Consider the following 20,393-nt stretch of genomic DNA (forward strand, 5'->3'; position numbering starts at 1 on the left):
TTTGTGTGTTTACTTTCTGTATTTTGGATTGCTTCTAAAATTTTCTTTGGGAGATAGAGAGATGGCTCAGCAGTTAAGAACACTTACTGCTCTTACAGAAAACCGGGGTTCAGTTTTCAGCACCCATGTGGTGCTCACAACCATAACTCTAGGCCCAAGGCAACTACTGATGCCATCTTCTGGTCTCCACAGGCACCAGGCACTCACATTGTGCACATATATCCACACAGGCAGAATATTCATACACATAAAATAAAAAATAAATAAATCTTTTAAAAAATTCTTGGTAATTAGATCTAAGTTACCATACATTTCTAGAGGGGAGATGACCATTTAAAGGTTTTTTTTTTTTAAAGATTTATTTATTTATTATATGTAAGTACACTGTAGCTGTCTTCAGACACTCCAGAAGAGGGAGTCAGATCTTGTTATGGATGGTTGTGAGCCACCATGTGGTTGCTGGGATTTGAACTCCAGACCTTCGGAAGAGCAGTCGGGTGCTCTTACCCACTGAGCCATCTCACCAGCCCCAAGTTTTTTTTTTTTTAATAACAGTTGACAAATTATTCTCCTAAACCAATTTTATCTTTTTCATCCCCCCCATCACACAGTTTTGCAATATTGGTTCATGTTGATATATGTCACTCAAGTTTAAAAGAATTCCCAACATGTTAGTACGCAACTATTGAAACATTGAAATCTGAAATAATAATAGCACCAACTGCTCCCTCCACATTCACTTTCTAAGTGTCTCCTGGTCCCAAACTTGCTGACTGTTACAGACAAGTTTATGGCCATTTGATCTGTTTCTGCCTTCCATTCTTAAGAATAAGTATGCCCTCTTGCATAGCCACAACAGCATAACCATACCCCAGAAAATCAATAATTCTCTTTTAATAATAACTTGATATTCAAATTTGCTCAGTTATCCAAAGAATATATATAACATTTTTAAAAACTTCCAAATGCTGACACCATTGCATACACTAGCAAGATTTTGTTGAAAGGACCCAGATATAGCTCTCTCTTGTGAGACTATGCCGGGGCCTAGCAAACACAGAAGTGGATGCTCACAGTCAGCTATTGGATGGGTCACACGGCCCCTAATGGAGGAGCTAGAGAAATTACCCAAGGAGCTAAAGGGAACTGCAATCCTATAGGTGGAACAACAATATGAACTAACCAGTACCCGGGAGCTCTTGTCTTTAGCTGCATATGTATCAAAAGATGGCCTAGTTGGTCATCACTGCAAAGAGAAGCCCATTGGATTTGCAAACTTTATATGCCCCAGTACAGGGGAACCCCAGGGCCAAAAAGGGGCAGTGGGTGGGTAGGGGATTGGGGGTGGGTGGGTATGGGGGACCTTTGGGATAGCATTGAAAATGTAAACGAGGAAAATACCTAATTAAAAAAAAAAAACTCAAGTGCTGTGGACATGGTTCAGTGGCTAAGAGTGCTTGCTATGCAAGCATGAGGAACTGAGTTCAAATCCCCAGTACTCATGTAACCAGTCAGGGGTGCAGTGGATGTGATGGTGGTACTGGTAAGATAGGAGAATTGCTGCAGCTTGTTGGTGGCTGTGTAGGCCAGTCGAAGCAAAACAAAATAACAGCAAAAGGCTGGTGATCTCCATGTTCAGCCAGAGACTGTCTCAAGGGCAGAGGGTGAATAGCCACAAAGGAAGACACCTAAACTCTTTCCTTGGTCTTTGCACTTGTTCCCACTTGTGTGCTGTGTGCATATTCATATACTTACACACACACTCTCTCTCTCTCCCTCCCTCCCTCATTCCCTCTCCCCCCCCCTCTTGCTCACTATCTCTCACTCTCCAGTCTAGTCAGAATATAAATATTGGTTTGATTATTCTGTGTCTTTAGTTTTTATGGATTTATTTTCACACTAAGACTACATCATCCCCTTCTTCATTCATGATATGGCTTTGTGTAGTCACTTTATGGGACAGTCCACATTCTGGATATGGTAAGGATTTCCTTAATTTTAGTGGTCTTTGAAAGTACTGTTGCTTCTTTACCTAGCTCTTTTTGATGACTATCTAGGTTGTGGAGCTTCTTTTTATGGCTCCTCTAACAGAGAATTAGTTCCAAGGATTTTGTGGCCCCACTTTGCCACATAAAGCCTGTGACTAGTTAATGAGGACAAACTGTTCCACAGCCAAATGTTACTGGAAGGATTAATGCCAAGAGCAGTTATACCTGTGGCTATATCCTTTCCATTTTAAACGGCTATGGATAAACTTTTGTAACATCCTGGTGTCAGACCCAGATTCTTTTGCCATAAAATTATTATTATTTGGGAGGTTTTTTTTTGGTATGTATGTATGGGGTTGAAGGTGTGTGTGTGTGTGTAGGGCAGAGTACAGTTTTCAGAATTTGGTCTGTTCTGGGGATTGAAGTCATGTCATCAAGCTTAGACAGCAAGCATCTTTATCTGCAGAGCAATCTTGCCAGCTTTACACGCAACTCTCTTAGTAACGCCAAGCTCCTGAAGGCTGGAATGAGCTCCTCCAGCACACAACATGGAGCCCACCTGCAAGCAGTTATTCTTATCCCCGTCTGGCTTTCCTTATCTCCTGGTAGCCTGAGGCTAGCGCTTTGCTCTGTGCTTTGGACCCTTTGCCCTCCTGCCTGCTTCCTGTTCTCTATGTCTAGTGCCTTTTGCCCCTCTTGCTGTTTCCTCTTCTCTCAGTCCACTTTGAATCTATAAATATATTTAGGCTTTCCCAGAGTTAACAATTATGTCTCTATATTGCCAGTGCCTCTTAGTTAAAGCTTTCATCCTTCTATCTATTTGAACTTCTTGAAAGAGAACAGTTTCTGGAAGGTGTAGGGCATCTGGTGTTATTTTGGAGTTCTTGAAGAAAGTGTTATGAGTTCTGTGCGTTTTAGAATTTCAACCAACATGTTTGTCCATGTTGATCACTTGCCTTATTTCTACTCCAACTCTCTTGCAGGATAGACCCTCATTCCCGTAGCTCTTCTAGGTGAGGAACACTGAATAGCATAAGGCAGGAGGGTTCACCATCATTTGAGAGGGTTGTGAGGACAACAGCATCTTCTTGGAGCTACTGATGTATTTCTTAAAACAAGAAGGGATTGGATTATCCTGAGAAGAATTTGTGATATGAGAGATTGCACTAGCGATGGACAGGGAGACCCACAGAATAGAGGGGGATCTCAAAAATTGGGAAGGGATGAGAAATGAGACAGATGAGAAGGATGGGCAGAGACTTAGGGAAGTTGGGATTCAGGCTACCTGGGTGTCTTGGCTGTCTTTTGGCGACTGTAGTAAACATGACTGGGGGATGCAGTGGACTAGGCCTGCACAGCAGAACATGATGGTGGGGCCATCAGGTTTACGAGATGGGAGGAAGCAGGTTGTGGACCTTGCTATGGACAGAGTCTATGTATGTTTCTAATGTTTTGTCCAGTCCAGCTTCAAAGGACCAGATAATTTTCCCTTTCATGTTAAAAATCATCTTGACTTGGAAGTGAGAAAAAAAAGTTAGCGATAGGTTTGGCTCAAATCCTTGTTTTATTGCTCATGACTTTGAGTTGCATCTTTCTAAGAAGGTCGGGGCTGCAGCCCCCGGATTCGTGTGGCTGAAAAAGAGCCATTAAGTTTTTATTATCTGTCAAATGTGTCTAACCATTTCCCCACGTCTAAGTACTTCATGGGAAATTTGCACTAATTAAATGTTATAATAATGCAGAAGAGTTTATTTAATACATCGCTTAGTGCTTAATAGACGGGCTTAGTAAGTATAATTTACTGTTAGTGATAAGTGCTGGATTTTCAGCTGCCTTTTTGGCTCTCTTTTTTTTTTTTTTTTTTGTTACTGTGTGTGTGTGTGTTTTCCCTTCTTCCTGCTACTAATATAATGGCCTTATAGCTCTCAGTTCTCTTCTCCCTTTCTCTCCTTATTCTCCCACACTTTCACCTTTATGTCTTTTACCCTACCTAACCCTTGTAATTTGGCATCTGTCCTGAGTTCAGCTGTCTTTGTGGCATTTCATCATTGGCAACTCTTGAAGCAAGGCAACCCTCACAGGAAGGAAACAGGTGGGAACAGTGTCTTGTGTGGGTTGACCTCATTGAAATAATTAAGTTAAATTTTTTTTTTTTTTGCTTCTGTGCCTTGGGTTTGTCATTTGTCACAGGTGATAGATTTCATAAATCCTGGTATAAAAATATTGAAAAGCATAAAGCAATACCCTAGTTAAAACCACTGTCGTCATCTCTAAACATTAGGGATCAATTAGGTTCACGTTGGAGCCTCTTGGGCCACCATACCAGCCTTCTGCTAGTGATGCCATGTGGCAGATGGCAGAACCAGCTGTAGCATATTCTAAAGAGTACTTGGAGCCTTATCTTTTTTTCTGGCTTTAGACATTCCTGTGTGAACATCAAGTAGTAGCTGTGTATCATCTTGTCCCCTGGGAAATTTTCCATTAGTTGTAAAATTCTGTAGTCAAGAGCCAGCGCCATTGTCTGTGTTCAGGGTCCACAGTTGGCCCAGCTACCATTCTGGGAGCACTGCCAGCTCTTGGTTTCAGCTCTTGGCACAAGGTGGCCTTGGGTTCCTGGGTTTTGGGTACCCATAACTGTTTGCTCTTATTAGTACACAGTCTTGATTCTGTACTTCAGCTGAACTGAGCAAGGAAGCACCGGGCATCTTTCCTGGAGTCTTGATGCCCGGGCTTGCCTTGGAGTCTGTGTGTACCTACCTACCTACCTACCTACATACCTACTTATCTACCTGCCCCCTCCCTCCCTAGTATGCTAGGGGAACCCTAGCAAAATTCTTTTTTTTTCCTCCAGAGTTGGTTAGTCTGGCACTGAGGTTTGTCTTTTTGTTTTGTTTTGGTCTTTTAAAAGAGTAATTCTTTGAGGACTTCATTCAGTGTATCTTTATCTCATTCTTTCCCATCCTCTAAGCACCTCTGTTTTGAGGAAGATGCTGGATATTGGGAGGGCAAGGAAGAACTTTTTGGTAAAACATAGCAGAATTGGCCCGGCTTTCTATTAGTTACTCTAAAGTAGGGTAAACCCTCCACTGACATCCAAGTATCCTGTGGGAAACCTCTGTCCTTGGATCAATCTGGACTTGACCAGACCTAGGATTCTTTTTTTTTTTTCTCTCACAGGGAAGATGAGTTTACTGCATCCTCCTTTGAGTGTTCTTGTCAGACGAGGAGTCCATTTGAAATTCTCTGCCATTTGCTGTCTAGGAGTGGAACTGTACCGTTGCTTCTTCGAATGTATTTTCCAGAGTGTTATTATTTATTAATGATTAAAAATTTTTTTTTCTGAAAGAAACACTTGAGAAAGTTCCATAGCAGCCGTGTTAGGGTAGCTTCCCTCTTTGCAGAAATCACTGAAGTCCATCGTTCACTAATGGTCTGCCTGGTGAACCTCTTGAGTACATAGCTGTATGCAACATCCATTCAATTTTAATACGCTTTTACCAGCCGAGTGCTTTCCATGGACTGTCTCTGTAAATTACAGCTCGAGAGGTGTCAGTTGAGATGAGAAGTATATTCATGTTGTTATTTTTTTTTTCCTTGAATTGCGAAGGGAGGTGACTGGATGAAGTGATGGAGTTATCCCACCTTGTGGCTCCTACAGGCTAAGGGGGGCTAGGTTCTGAACTGAGTCTAATGAGACCACTGTTCTGAAATGCCTGTCTCCATCTTATCCCCACAGCTCCCCTTTGAACTAGAGATTTACTACATCCAGCATGCTATGCTCTACGTGGTCCCTGTCTACCTGCTTTGGAAAGGAGGTAAGGCCAGTAAACCAGATGCCTCTGGCATCCCCACACTCACTCTGTCTTTCTCTTTCTCCCTCTGTCTGTCTGTCTGACTGTCTGTCTCTGGAGGAGTCACCCCCTCTTGGGTGCCTGCCAGGATCTTGAGGTGGTGCTTGGCTGAGTAGCTACAGCATGCTTAATGCCAGTCTCCAGGCACTGGGGAAGTGGGCATGAGTGTAACCAGCAAAGAACCACCCCTTTGTAATCGAGCATGGTATCACTGAGTGCCTGTCTTAGGACCCAGGGTTTGGGTTTCCGGTTCTTGGTTGGTGGTGTCCTAGGGTTTGCACAGCAGCCGGAACACTGTGCTGTTCTTATTGCTTCCGCCTCCCCCTGGGTCAGGGTGTACTTCAGAGTAGGAAAGCAGGAAGCGCTCCATCTTCTCCGGAGAGAGACTTTGCATTCTTGCTTTTTATGTCTGTGATCTCAGAACCGGAGAAGCTCCGGAAAGGGTGAGAAGGGCACAGAATAGGAGATAGTGGAATTGAAGAGAGGCAGATGAAAGCATCGTCCTCCATATAAGAAATGAGTACGTCTGTCCCTGTCGCTAAGACGGAGGTAGCGCTGACCTGGCAGAGGCAGGCTGCAAAGGGAACTGAAGCTCTGGTGCTCTCTGCTGGAGACTGAAGGCTGTCGTTCTCTTGTATCCCGAAAGCGTCCAGAAGTGGAGGCTTTTCTCTGCAGAGCCTGTCTGTCCAGGTTGCTGGGACTTTCTGGGAGACAAACCCTTTCCTCCTGCATTTCAGGCAGCCAAGTTCCATTTCTGTCACTTTAAACATGGCCTGAGGCCACGTGGGCCCTTGGGCTCACCAGCTGTCGTCCCCTTGCAGTATTTACTGGTCCTGTCAGACCAGTTTTTCCAAACTTGACTATTCTTTGAGGCTGCTTTAACCTACCACTAGGGGTCTCAAGCTGCTAAGGAAAAGTCGTCTTTTCCTTACTGAGCTTCCAGAGACTTCTGACATTCCTACGTCCAGGAGACTCTTGCCGTTTCCCAGCTCTGGCCCTGGTGGCATGGGCAGTGGTTTAATTAGTAATAGTCAAACTTAAGGACGACATGCATTCCGAATGGAACCAGGCCCTCCCCCAGCCCCATAGATAGCTATCTTATTGGTACTTTCTTCTGAGATGGGTGCTTGGAAGTGTGAGCAAATCCACATGCTTGTTACTGAAATGATTTTGTACCTTCTTCCTTCTGGGGTGGGAGTGGGGGGAATTAAGGGGAAGACAGCCTAGGATGGGATGCCAGCTCTAAATAGGGGTGATTTTCTGCAGCCTTCTGTTGGGTCAGTTTCTGTGTTCTTGGAGGCAGGTGAGCTGAGGAATTTGGATTCTGAGTCTACATGGCTACTCTCTTTCTAGTTTAAAAAAAAAAGATTTATTTATTTAGTTTATGTATATGAGTACCCTGTAGCTGTGCAGCTGGCTGTGAGCTGTTTGCACCTCTGCTCGCTCTGGTCAACACCGCTCACTCTGGCCCAAAGATTTATTTATTATTATAAGTACACTGTCGCTGTCTTCAGACATACCAGAAGAGGGCATTGGATTCCATTACAGATCATTGTGAGCCACCATGTGGTTGCTGGGATTTGAACTTAGGACGTCTGGAAGAGCAGTCAGTGCTCTTATCTGCTGAGCCATCTCGCCAGCCCCCTCTTCCTAGATTTAAAGACTCCTTCACTTCCACTTGAGGAGAAGCTGTGGCACCAGCAACGGTGATCAAAATCACAGTAAACAATAGTAACTACCTTTTTTGTGAGTGCTTCTTCTGTGCAGAATATGTGTACTATGCATATTTTGTTTATGCACACTGTTAAATAGTCTATTCATGGATCCTGCTATGGACAAGAAATTTAAGGCCAAGTACATTAGATACTCACTCAGTCCATTGCTCTAAGGAACAAAGCTAGAATTCAAAGGCTAGCCAAACTCCCTTCCCTGACTAAGACTTTCTCCCACGGACAATACTGTCCAGAGGGCTAGATGTTTTTGTCTTTACCACAGCAGCCTAGAAATCCCGTTCCATGTGTCCTTTCTTTCCTGCTTCACTTCAACAATTTATTCAGTGTGGACTCATCGAATGCCTCCTATGTGGCAGGCATTCCTAGTTGTGAATGGGGAACTGGGGAAGCCAGAGCATCGCATCGCATCGCAGCACAGCATAGTAAGTGCCACAGAGTGGACAGAATGTGGAAACAATGCTGTTTCCAAAGGTTATCTGTACATTCCTGCACCATTTCCAGGAAGATAATTGTATATCCCTAGAGGAAATGATGCTATTATCTGAGGTCCCTAACTCACGAGATGCAAAATAGGACCATTAGAAGGGGTGGCACGTTCTTTTAATGCTAATCCCGCATTGTCACATGAGCGTGGGGTGAGGATCTAGCTGACAAGACACGAAGAATGACGTCCCTTTCACTCCAGGTCCCGGGTTAAAGCACCTAACCAACCTATAGAACTAGAAGGCCCTTTACCTTCAGTGCTAATGCTGTAGAGCGGTTTCCCTGGGCCTGTCTGGGTTTTTCCTAACTCTTTGCTGCCATCTGCTGTTCATGTGGGGATTGTGAGCACGAAGAGAAAACACTGTATCTCTTCCAAAGTAAAGCTAGTGTTGCTTTGGGTCCTTGGCCCTGGGCTCTACCCCTTCGGGAGGAGGCAGGAATCTGGAGAGATGAGATGCTAAGTCCCTTGGAAGCCAAGAAAACAGTTTCAGGTTCCTATTCTCAAGACTCTGAGACATTTCCTGAAAGAAACGCGTGGTGGTTTTAACTCAAGATTGTTATTCTGTACGAATGTCTAGGGTTCAGGAGTGCTGTATGGCAGGAACACAAAGTCCCTGTTCCTGGAGCTGGGCTGTCTAATGTTAAGTAGGAATCCCATTCCTTCCTCATTTCCACCAACCATCCCAGGCCACATGGCCATTCTTGTCCACAAATTTCATTTCCTGCCTGGCACTTCCTTTCCTCCCAACACTTTGCCTTTAGTTTCCTGAATTAAATTTCCCTTTAGTTTTTTTGGTTTGTTTTGCTGTTGTTGTTGTTCTTGTCTTTGTTTATGTCTCTGTTCTTGTTAATGTTTGTGTGTTTTTCTTCATTGTATCTTGCACCCTGCAATCGTATATGCACATAGGGTGAGCTGCGATACTGCATATGCTGCAGAAAGATTGAAGAATAAACGATGTAGAGAGATTGAATGGTGCTCATCAAACCACCTGGCCAGCAGCTCTTAGCAGAACCAAGACTCCTATGTTTTCTCCAAGGCTGTGCCGTGGACCCTGCCCTGTGTGTTGCCTGGCAACTGTACTGTCCTCTCTAGTTAATTGTTTCATCTCCACTTCGGGGAAATGTGCTTTCTCTTTTTTCAGGCTCTCCACCCCTCCCCCTCCCTTCATGCTTCTGGTTCTCTGACCTCCACCTTCTGAATGTGGAATGGGAGGCGCCTATGCCTGGCTTCTGTAGCATCAGGACCAAATTCAGGATCTTGTCTTTACTAGGCAGCAGCCTGTCAACTGAGCTGTCTTCCCTGCCCATCTCTCCTCTACTTTTGACCACTACTGTCACCTGATTTGTTGTTGTTATTGTTCAGTTCCCTCACATTCTCTGAAGTGTGTGGCCTTTGGTTCTCAGTATTTCTCTTGCAGAGTCAGGCAGCATTCCGAGAAAACTTTTATTGAAGAATATGTTAGTAGCATCCCTCCCTTCTCAAGGTTTGGGCCTGTTGAGCTCTAGCTTCCAAACGTCATCATCGTTGTCCTCGTCGTCGTTGTCGTTGTCATTGTCGTCCTCCTCCTTCTCCTTTTTTTATTGGTCATTTATGTAGTTCAGTGAAAGGGAGTTTGTGTTTCACTTAGTTGTCAGCATGGTTACAATAATTTTTTATTGGTGCATTTGTACAAAGTGGGGCATCTCAGTACAGCATTTACACAGACACGTATATGTGTATATGTATATGTATATGTATATGTATATGTATGTAATGGGCTCTGACTATACTTGCCCCTTCTACCACCCTCAATAACCCCTCTCCTCTTCCACTTCCCCACCTCTTCTGCATCCCTCGTACTTCACGTTTAGTTTCCTGTCTTCTCCCACCCCTAGCTTCCTCAGTGAGAGAAAAATGTGGCATTTGTCTTTCTTATTCTCATTTCCAAGCATCCTTCTTTTTAGCTCCTGGGCCTTGTTTTTCTCTGAAATAATAAACTGCTACATCCATTTCTTTGGACCGTGACGTCATTCTTTTCAACTTCTTCTCTTCCCAGTTAGCTTGTACCACCATGGCCAGTCAGAATTTTCCTTTCTTTTTTTTTAAAACAATGCTGTTCAACACTCTATTCATGCTTGCTTTTTTTTTTTTTTTAAGATTTATTTATTTCTTATAAATAAGTACACTGTAACTGTCTTCAGACACTCCAGAAGAGGGCATCGTACCTCGTTACAGATGGTAGTGAGCCACCATGTGGTTGCTGGGAATTGAACTCAGGACCTCTGGAAGAGTAGTCAGTGCTCTTAACCACTGAGCCATCTCTCCAGCCCTGGAATATTCCTTTCACCAGCTCCTGAGAATGTCATATCCCCCTATCCCCTCTAACAGGAGCACTTTCCAGTTCCTTTGTAGTGTGCCCAGCCTTAGCCCAGTGGAGAAAATCAAGTGGTTCTGACGAAGGCCATTGAGGCATACCTATTACAGTGTAACAGTCAGCACCATTTTCTGTCTTTGTTTAGATCCTCCACACATTGCCCCAAGTAATGCTGAGGTACAAACTTTCCCCACCTTCTTCAAGCGTCCTGCCCACTATATTCAACCTTCCTATTCTTTGTATGCTCAAAATTCTGCCTGTCCCCATGACTGCAAAGCCAGAAGTCAACATACGGGGATTCTTGTAATGCTGCTCTCCATTTCCTTCACCTCTTTATTCACGCGGAGTCACATGTTTCTTCTGTCACATCTTTCCTACCCTCCACACCACTGGAGAACCGCCTCATTTTATCAGGTCAGGGTTTATTTGTCTGGTTTTTGAGTTTTGTTTGTTCGGGGTTTTATTTTGGTATTTTGAGACAGGGTTTCTCTAGGTAGCCATGGCTGTCCTGAACTCTCTGTAGATGGAATTGGCTTCTAACTCAGAAATTCACCTACTTCCTGGAATTAAAGGCATGAGTTACCACTGCCTGGCAACAGTGTTTCCTCCCTCCTTCCCTCCTTCCCTCCTTCCCTCCTTCCCTCCCTCCCTCCCTCCCTCCCTCCCTTCCTTCCTTCTGTCTTTCCTTCCTTTTTCCCTCCCTCGCTCCCTCCCTCCCTCCCTCCTTCCCTCCCTCCCTTCTGTCCTTCCTTTTTCCCTCCCTCCCTCCCTCCCTCCCTCCCTCCCTCCTTCCCTCCCTCCCTTCTGTTCTTTCATCCTTCTTCCCTCCCTCCTTCCCTTCCTTCCTTCTTCTCTCTCTCCCTCCCTCCTTTCCTTCTGTCTTTCCTTCCTTCTTCCCTCCCTCCCTCCCTTCTTTCTGTCCTTCCTCCCTTCTTTCCTCCCTCCATCCTTCCCTTCCTTCTGTCCTTCCTTCCTTCTTCCCTCCCTCCCTCCCTCCTGTCCTTCCTTCCTTCTTCCATCCCTCCCTCCCTTCCTTCTGTCCTTCCTTCCTTCTTCCCTTCCTCCCTCCCTCCCTCCCTCCTTTCCTTCTGTCCTTCCTTCCTTCTTCCCTCCCTCCCTTCCTTCTATCCTTCTTTCCTTTTCCCTCCCTCCCTCCCTCCCTCCCTCCCTCCCTCCCTCCCTCCCTCCCTCCTGTCCTTCCTTCCTTCTTCCCTCCCTCCCTCCCTCCCTCCTTCCCTCCCTCCTGTCCTTCCTTCCTTCTTCCCTCCCTGCCTCCCTCCCTCCCTCCCTCCCTCCCTCCCTCCTTCCAGCAGTTTGTCGAACACTTAAGCCCTGCTCAGCTCTATCTGTGCATCTTTGTTCTTCTCAAACATCCAAAAACTTTTAGACTTGTCCAGTCCATGCTCGGCACAGAATCATAAACGTAGTTAAAATATTATGAGTCTTCTTTGTAATGGTCTTTTGTGACTTGGTTCTCCAGCATGAATTTTGTAGAAACCACAGTATCAAAAGGCTAAGCATGTATAGCTTAAACTAGATTTCCAAAACTTGTCTCTTTTGCTATGATGAGGGTTTTTTTTGGGGGGGGGGTTGCCTTTTTCATGTGAACAACTATTATTCTGAATGTGATATATGTCTCTCAATCTATTGAATTTTATTTATATAAACCACAAAATATGACTATTCTTAAGGCAACCTTCATAATGTTCGATAAAGCATATAGCTTTGATTTCCTGGCTATTTTTAGACACTTGCAATCTATATCTATGTCTGTATATCACTATTAAAATGATTTACCACCAGAAATCCCCTTATGAACATTGTGCACTTGCAGAAAACAGGCGTCTGTTTGGTCTGAGTCTGCTCTGTTGAGTATCTTTGCTTACAATAGTGCAATCCGACATCTGCTCTTTTGCCAGGGTCTTCACAGAAATGTCACTGCCAAAGATCACCAACTGCATCGATCTGACCAAACGTCATAATCAGCCTTTCTCTACCTCTAGCTCTACGTCAGTGGAGATAGTGGGTGCCCTTTGACACGTTCTGGATTTAGCCTTCTCACGTCTACCTTTCCTCTGCCTGGTCTCCTCACTGAATATGCTTTCACAGCGTCCTTTGCAGGACCCCTTTCTGTAGTCCTCTGGGGTGTCTTTTTCCCAAGAGGTCTGTCTGTTCTAGGCACATTCTCCCTCGAAGATACTGGAACCATTTGGTATATTTTCATAGCTGAACTGTCCATTGGTGTGAGGCCAGCTGCTGCCACCATCCACAGCCCTGATTTGCATATGGAGGCAAGAAAGTAACTTTTGGGAATGGCTCTCTCCTTCCACCTTTGTGCAGGTTCCAGGCATTGAGCTCAGGCTTCAAGGCCTGCCTGTGGGGGAAGCTTTTCACCTGCTGAGCCATCATGCCAGCAAGTCATGAGGCATAGGTTTTAGAAAGCTCTACCTGACTATCCCCAGCATGCCTGCTTCAGCCTGACTGTACCTTTTCATCTACCTCTCCAGTGTACTATCTTTCATATCGTACCCAGTGACATCACAAAGTCACTCTAGGTAGAATCTAGAAAGATTCCTGCTCCCAGGATTCCACCTCCCCATCCATCTACTCTGTATTTAGTGCTTTCTTTCAGACACTTTAGTACTGGCCACTAGGGCGCGCTAATGAGCGAACTTCAGACAGTGCTGCTTCCCACTCGGCTTTTGTGAGCCTGTGCCCTGGGAGAAAAGAATCAGTTATAGGAAGGAAGGGAGCTCACGCTTGTGAGAGCATGGGACAAAACAAGCTGACCTAGCCTGGGGGCCTGAGGGAGGGATGGAGGGAGGGAGGAGAGAGAGACAGAGGCACACACACACACACACACACACACACACACACACACACATACAGAGAGAGAGAAAGAGAGACAGAGACAGAGAGATCCCCTCTGGGAAGGTAACGCTTAAATGGAGATTGGAAGGATAAGTGGGAATCTACCAGACACATAGAGCTTTAGGGGCCATGGACCCTCGTGGCTGGACAGAATGTCATATTCAATAGCACTGTGGCAAGGTTAGGAGTGAGGAAGGGGACCGTGTGACACTGGACCCAAGCCAAGCGACAGGTGAGGTCAGGAATAAAAGGCTTTGTGAACCATTCTTAGTATTGTTGTTTATTCAACATGGGAAGAGGCAGTGAAAAGTTTTGAGATAAGGCTGGCTTATTTTACACGTTAATTATGTTCCTGCTTCAAGCTCCTTTATACAATTTACAAACCTTAGTTTAATAGATAACAATAAATTTTTAAAAAGCCCCTGATATTAAAAGCCTCCTTTCTACCCCCACACTCCACCCCTACCCTCAGTATTAGAGGTAGCCGCCACTTTGGGTTTTGGCTAGCCTTCCTCTGTTCCTTTCCTAAGTTGTCCTTCTATGCCCATGGGTTCTGTTGCATTGTTTCTTTATGTGCATGCATGTGTGTTATAACATGCATGTGGAGGTCAGAGGACAACTTGCTGGATATGGTTCTTAACTTATACCATATGACTACCAACCTCATGTCCTCGGTGGGCCTTCACCCACTGACCCATCTCACCGACTCCCAGGTTTCTGTTGCTCTCTCCATCTCTTGGTTCAGTCAAACATTATTTGAAAGTTTTTTTTTCAAAAATTGTCTGCACTGAACATGTACAGACTTTTTTCTCATTATTGTTCCCTAAGCAATATAGTATAACAATGTTTAGTATAATGTTTATATAGTATTGGGTATTGTAAATTATCTGGAGATGATTTAAATTATGTGGAAGGTTTGTGTATGCTATGTGCAAACACTGTTCCGTTTTGTGTAATCGTCTTGCGCACTGCTTATTTGCGTATTGATGTGGATTCCTGGAACCAAGCCCTTTGGATATCAAGGGATAACTATACAAGGAAATGATCAAAAAATTGACTTTACTCCTTACGCCAAACACTCGAAACCAGCATGTCTGCGCTTGCCTTTGGAGCTGTTGCTGTGTTTTAGCTTAGACACTCGTTTCTGCTAGGCTACACAGTATCTTTCCCTTTGTCTTTTTTTTCAAGGCAGCTTAATATTCCATAATACTGATGATGGAATATAGTATAATAAAAATGGCAGTACTTTCTCTATCACATAAGTAATGACAGGTATTCCTTCAAGTGTTAGCTCATTTGACCCCAACAAAACTTGTCAGGAGGCGTCCCTGGTATCTTCCATACGCTTGGGAGGAAATGGATGTCTAGTCAACGGCAGGTCCATCATTTGCACTCAGGACCGTGGATTGAGCCTGTTTCATTTTACACAGTAACATGGGGTTATAAGAGTAAACCATAATTTTTTTGTTGATGTGCATTTGGGTTGTTTTCACACAGATGTAGTAGACAATGCTTTTTCCACTCTTGCATTTTTGTCTGTCTGGTGGGTGAAAACCAAACCAAATCAAGCCACAACAAAACAAAATAGTACAGTGAACTTGGAATGCAGCCGAGCACTTTAGAGACATGTTTCTCGTCTGCCTGTCTTTCCGTGCTCGAGACAGAGCCCACGACTGATGTGCGGCATGCACTTCCCCACTAAGCCATACTCCCAGAACCTTCTTACAGATGTGGCGGATTATATCTGCTTCCCCAGTCTTTGAACTCCATGCGTCTCCTCAGTGCTCATGTTTCTCTTCTGTCTTCAGATGGGGTTGCAGTAGCTCCTTTACATGTGGATATTAGGGGTTAGCAGGTTAGCAGACATGGCCCCCAGAATTGTCTTTGAACTTTATGGTCTTATTTATGCAGATTTTTTTTTTTTTTGTAATTTAACTGTATGTGTCTTTAATTCCTTGGCTCCTGGATTTTGAGTTGTGTTAAGAAGTCCTTTCTCCCTCCACGGTGCTATATAAACACAGTAATCCTCCAGTATTTATCTGTGGGGGGGATACAGTCCAAGGCTCTCCAGGTGGGTGCCTGTAGGTAGCATCAAACCTTGTATACACTTGTGGTTTTTTTTCCTTTGATAATGTCTTAAATTAGGTTTAGTAAGGGGCTAATAAATAATAGCTATTATTAAAATAATTTCAAACTGTTATCTCTAGAGCCACTCCCAAGGGGTCCAGCTTTGGCAGTCATCACGTTCAGTGGTGGCAGTTGGCTCCTTGTGGTTTTCCATTCACCTTAACAGCCCCATTCCACTAGATTCTAAAGTACTAAATACTTTTAAAGTATTTCCCTATTTAGGAACTTACAGTGGTTCTCCTTATAGCCAGTGGCCCAAAAGACCCCGTGTAACCCAGCCTGTGACTTTGCTCCATCCCCATTTGTTTTAGTCCCTTCCTTGCTGTGTAACATCTTGCTGATAAGGGAATCCTTTGTGGTACCCGAGCTTCCAGTTCCCATCTCTGCATGTGCTTCCAGCCCTGCAGCTTCTGCTCTGACTAGTCATTTCCCTGTCAGCCCTTGGCCTGGACAATATTCTCTAAACTCCCCTCAGCTATGGCCTTCTCCATGGAAGAGGTCCCTCTTTCCCTCCTGCTGCCCTCCTCCTGGTGGGCTGCCTAGCAGGCGTCTTTTGGCGTCTTGGTAGCCAGCAGCCCCTGGAGCCCAGGGGGTTTCCTTTTTGTTGTTGGTTTGAGCACAGAGTGGATGAGTGAAAGCTCTGCTCAGACTGTGTTCATGCACAGACACATACATGGAATAGGAGCTGCATCTTCTAAGCCAACTTTTACCATCTATGTGCGGCACATTTTTTTTTCCTTTTTCCTTTGACTTAAAGAATCTTGATCTCATTTAATCCCCACATGTACGACTTATGAGAATCTAAACCGCCTGGGGCCAACAACTTTGAAAGAAAAGAAAAAGTATAATCATCCGCATTAACTGTAAGGAAAGTGAGGTGTTTCAGTCAGTTATTGAATATCAACAACAAACTACAGTTTCTACAGTAGTCAAGCGTATTTTCCCTTAATGTAAAATCACTGATCTCCTCGTATATTACTGTTGCTGCAGGTAGCTCAAAAATGCATTCGTATTTATCCGTGCCTCAACTTTGACATGCATATTTGCTAGTCAAGAATATTTCAATAATTAGATTTTAATATGATTGGTTTCTTTTGTAACTCTCAAAGTCTTATGCTTAAAATTTTATTCAAGCCTGTGGATATAGCTCAACTGATAGGGCTTGACCTACCAATATATGAAGCCCTGGCTTCTATCGTCAGTGCCATAAAAACCAGATGTGGTAGCACAGGTTTATAATCCTGGCACTTGGGGTGGTGGAGACAGAAGGATAAGGATGTCAGGGTCATCTATGGGCACATAATGAGTTTCCTTCTAGCTCTGCCTAGACATCTCTCTCTCTCTCTCTCTCTCTCTCTCTCTTTCTGTGTGTGTGTATAATTTGTCTTTCGACTGTGGTTTTGATCATGCAAATTTTCTTTGTAATTTACATTTATCTGCCTCTAATTCATTGGTTCCTGGATTCTGGGTTGTGTTAAGAAGTCTTTTCCTACTCCATAGTGATATATAAACATGTAGCTATCCTCCCTTACTTATCTGTGGGGACACACACACATACACACACACACACTCATTCTGAGAGGGAGGAATAGTTATGCCAACTGCTACAGGCCTATGACATAGGAGCTAGTGCGTTGAGGTCTCTTTGTCTTGGTCACATGCAAGCTAGGGTAGTACTAGGACCTACCTTCCTGATTGTCATGAGCATGACAAGTCCTTACCACCCCCCCACCCCACCCCCACCCCTGTGCATGCATGGTGTCTCCTTACTATAGCGATTATTATTCACCACTAATTCTCTTGCCTCTCATGAATTTATATATGTGTCTCTTTACTAGACTGTGGGCTCCGGGGCCGTGAGGATTTAGCCTTGATCAATTCTAAAGCCACAAACCCCTGCAGGGACAGATTGCATGATTAGCTGTGGATTTAGCAGCTTCTGCTCCCTTCTTTGAGATGCTGATTTCTCCCCAGGGCCAGATGCTCCTCCAGCTCCTGTAGAACTTGTTGCTTGGGCCCCTCTGCTTTGCCCATCTTGGAGGCTACTTTCCTGTGGACAGGCAGTGAAATCTGAGAGCACTTCAAAGGAATATGGCCCGCATCAAATTCCTTCTTTTCAGAGCCCTTCTAACTTGTTCTCCTTCCTTGTCCCCCATTGCCCTCCACTTCAGCCCCCTCCATTGCTTCGTGTTCCCCACTTACCAGTTCAGAAGTTCTGACTTCCAGCTCCTCTACAGTGCTAGCCCCTTTTTGGCCCTTCCTCCCCACCTCCATCCTTCAGCCTAGTGGAGTTTCTCATCCTCTAACATGGGGGCTACTTCGTTCTCTCACTTGCATCCTGGCTTCTCCCATACCCTTCCTGTCAACCATCCTGTCTGTTCACCAGATCATCAGAGCAAGCAGCTCTGATCGGATTTTGTCCACTGCGTGTAACTCTCACATTGGATTCTGTCCATGCCCATTCCTTCACACCACATGAAAGCTCACTTACAATCTGACCTTGCATGGCTCCATCTTCTTTCCCATTACTCGGACTCTGACCCATTACACTTAGTCCTTTGAAAGCAACTGATCTGCTGTTCTCCACCCACCCACCCTCCTTGCCACACACACACACACACACACGTTCCCCTATAACCCTATGGACTCCAGGCTCTCCCCACCCCTTTATAATTTAGCTTTATAATTTAGCCTTTTGTTCCAGAGATGCCTCGCCCTGAGGCGACTGGAAAGCACACTTACCTTTAAGTGCCTTTTTACTGTGTGCTTTGATGGTAGCCATCGCCCCAGCGAGGCGATGTCTATCTGTGTTTCACCACCAGGTGGCAGCAGTCACACATTTTTAATCTCAGGAGCTATGACAAGTTTGGCTATTTGTTTATTTGTTTTAAATCACTAAATGAATAATAAACATTGATTAAGTTAATAATTTTTTTTATACTTGAGATGCTGTGGGAGCAAGAGTGACAGTGACGTCAATGAGTCTTCTAGGATTTGGGTATAGGTGACAGGGCCACTAACAGAGAAGGCATATTTTTAGGAAGTGACTTATTTTTTTCTGAGTGCTGTAACAAAAATACCATTCTGGAGGCAGGGAAGCCCAAGATCCAGGTATTAGCAATCTGGTGAGGGCCCGTTTCTTCATGGGTACCGCTGTCTGCATCCACACATCCATGCATGTGCCACAGATGAACAGGTCCCTTTTGACCCATTTTATAAGTGTGCTGATCTCATTTATAAGGACTCTACCCTGTAATGCCCCACCTTCTCGAACCATCACATTCACAGTGAGGTTTCAACACGAATTTAGGGGATACATGTTCAACCTGTAGCAGAAAGGACATGGTCGAGCTTGAGTAATTCCTTCTAACCTATTCAGGCTGAGTTGTCTAGAAGACAGCAGGAAAGAAAGTTCTAGAACTGTTCAGGGAATTCTGGGAAGGGGTTGACTACAGTGCTGTTGCTATAGAAGTAGTGGTAGAAGCTTTGTAATGGATGAGGTGTTCCAGGGAAGCTAGGTAGCCTGGGGAGAGGTGGGAGGGGAACCAGGGCGTGGAACCCTTGGGATAAAGCAACCCTGAGAAGGTGGACAAAGAAGAAAATGCTGTCGGGAGATTGTGGGAAGGGTTGGAGCAACAGGAGGACAGCTGAGTTGTCCTGAAGCAAAACCAGTAGAAATTTCACTTGGCTAGCAGTAGCTAAACCACATGTGATCTGAGAAGTGCTGCAAGATCAGGTCTCTGGAGAAGAGTGCGGGGTGAGGGTCTGTGAGCATCGAAAAACCAACGGAAGAGGTTTCCCTTCACAGCACTCCCGTTTTCCTCTCCTCGGCTCTCCTTTTCCTCCCTTCCTCCCATTGTCTCCTCTCCCCGGGACTGGCTCCATTCAAACCCCACAACAAGGGCAGTAGTGTGAGAGAGTGTTGATGGTATTGAGAAACAGGGGTCGGTGAAGTGCGAGGTTTTGACACTGCTGAGATGGTGCACTGGAAATGACAGTGACAAGAGGACTAGGCATCGAAAATGGAAGAGGAGTCTAGGTTTTTTGAGCACCGCCCATAAAATTGTTTTGTGCGTGTGTTCACGTGTACATGAGTGAGCAGGTGCATATATACAATGGATGTGTGTACAGGCCAGAGGTCAGGCTCTAGTGTTGTTCCTTAGGTGCCATCCACTTTGTTTTTTGAGAAAGGCTCCCTCTTCTTTAGAGTTCCCTAAGCCACTTAAGGAGAGGGGGGATTTGCTGGAAACATCTCATTTAGGACTGAGTGTTCTAAAGTCGCTCATTCTTCTCACATTGTCCAGCTGTGGGTCTCTGTATTCGTTCCCATCTGCTGCAGGTGGAGGCTTCTCTGATGATGGCTGAGCAAGGCACTGACCTCTGAGTATAGCAGAATATCTCTGGGAATCCTCTTATTGCTATATTCCTTTAGCAGAACAGTAAACACCTGTTTTGTTTTGTTTTTTTGCATATGGGTTTGTAAGGCCATCTTACCAACTGAGCTATCTCAGAACTCTTTCAAAAATGATTTTTATTTTGTATACATGATATTATTTTATTATTTTTGTGTATATAGGTGTTTTGCATGCCAAGTACCTGTGGAGTCCAGAAGAGGGCATTGGATCCTCTGTTACTAGAATTACAGGCAGATGGGTACTGGAAACCTGGGTCCCCTGGAAGAGCAGCCAGAGAATGGAAGGTGGTTCTAGCTATAGCAGGTCCTGTCTTCCTCCCTGTCCTGGCAGAGGCACTGAGAAGGCACTGAGTAGAGAGAAGGTATACAGGTCTGTTTGTCCAAAGGCTGTCTGTACTGATATGCGCATGATAGAGGCGCATGCTGTGCACTGGGTAGTTAGATGGCCTGTTTTCAAGTTTTGTTTCTATTCCATGGCAGTTGTGTGAGCAGTCAAGTTCCTTAACTTCTCTGTACTCCCCAGGGCCAGATGCTCCTCTTGCCTGGCTCTCCAGCTCCTGTTGAACTTGCTG

The 20,393-nt window shown here is 44.8% G+C and overlaps 1 protein-coding gene across 14 annotated transcripts in view; it reads left to right on the plus strand.

The window, feature by feature from the left end:
• The window catches only part of Tmem164 (transmembrane protein 164), a 163,148-nt gene that overhangs the window by 119,919 nt on the left and 22,836 nt on the right, over nt 1-20,393 (plus strand). For 12 of the 14 annotated variants that reach the window (NR_152447.1, NM_001358725.1, XM_006528784.3 and 9 more), the window contains one exon: nt 5,725-5,803. The exons of the other annotated variants lie outside the window; for them this stretch is intronic. Coding sequence is in view for 11 of the 12 variants with exons in the window: in NM_001358725.1 (NP_001345654.1) it covers nt 5,725-5,803 (79 nt within the window). In the remaining variant the exon portion in view is untranslated. The remainder of the gene's footprint in view (nt 1-5,724; nt 5,804-20,393) is intronic. 14 annotated transcript variants of the gene reach the window in all.

Source organism: Mus musculus, chromosome X, assembly GCF_000001635.26.
Source record: "Mus musculus strain C57BL/6J chromosome X, GRCm38.p6 C57BL/6J".
Classification (NCBI taxonomy): domain Eukaryota; kingdom Metazoa; phylum Chordata; class Mammalia; order Rodentia; family Muridae; genus Mus; species Mus musculus.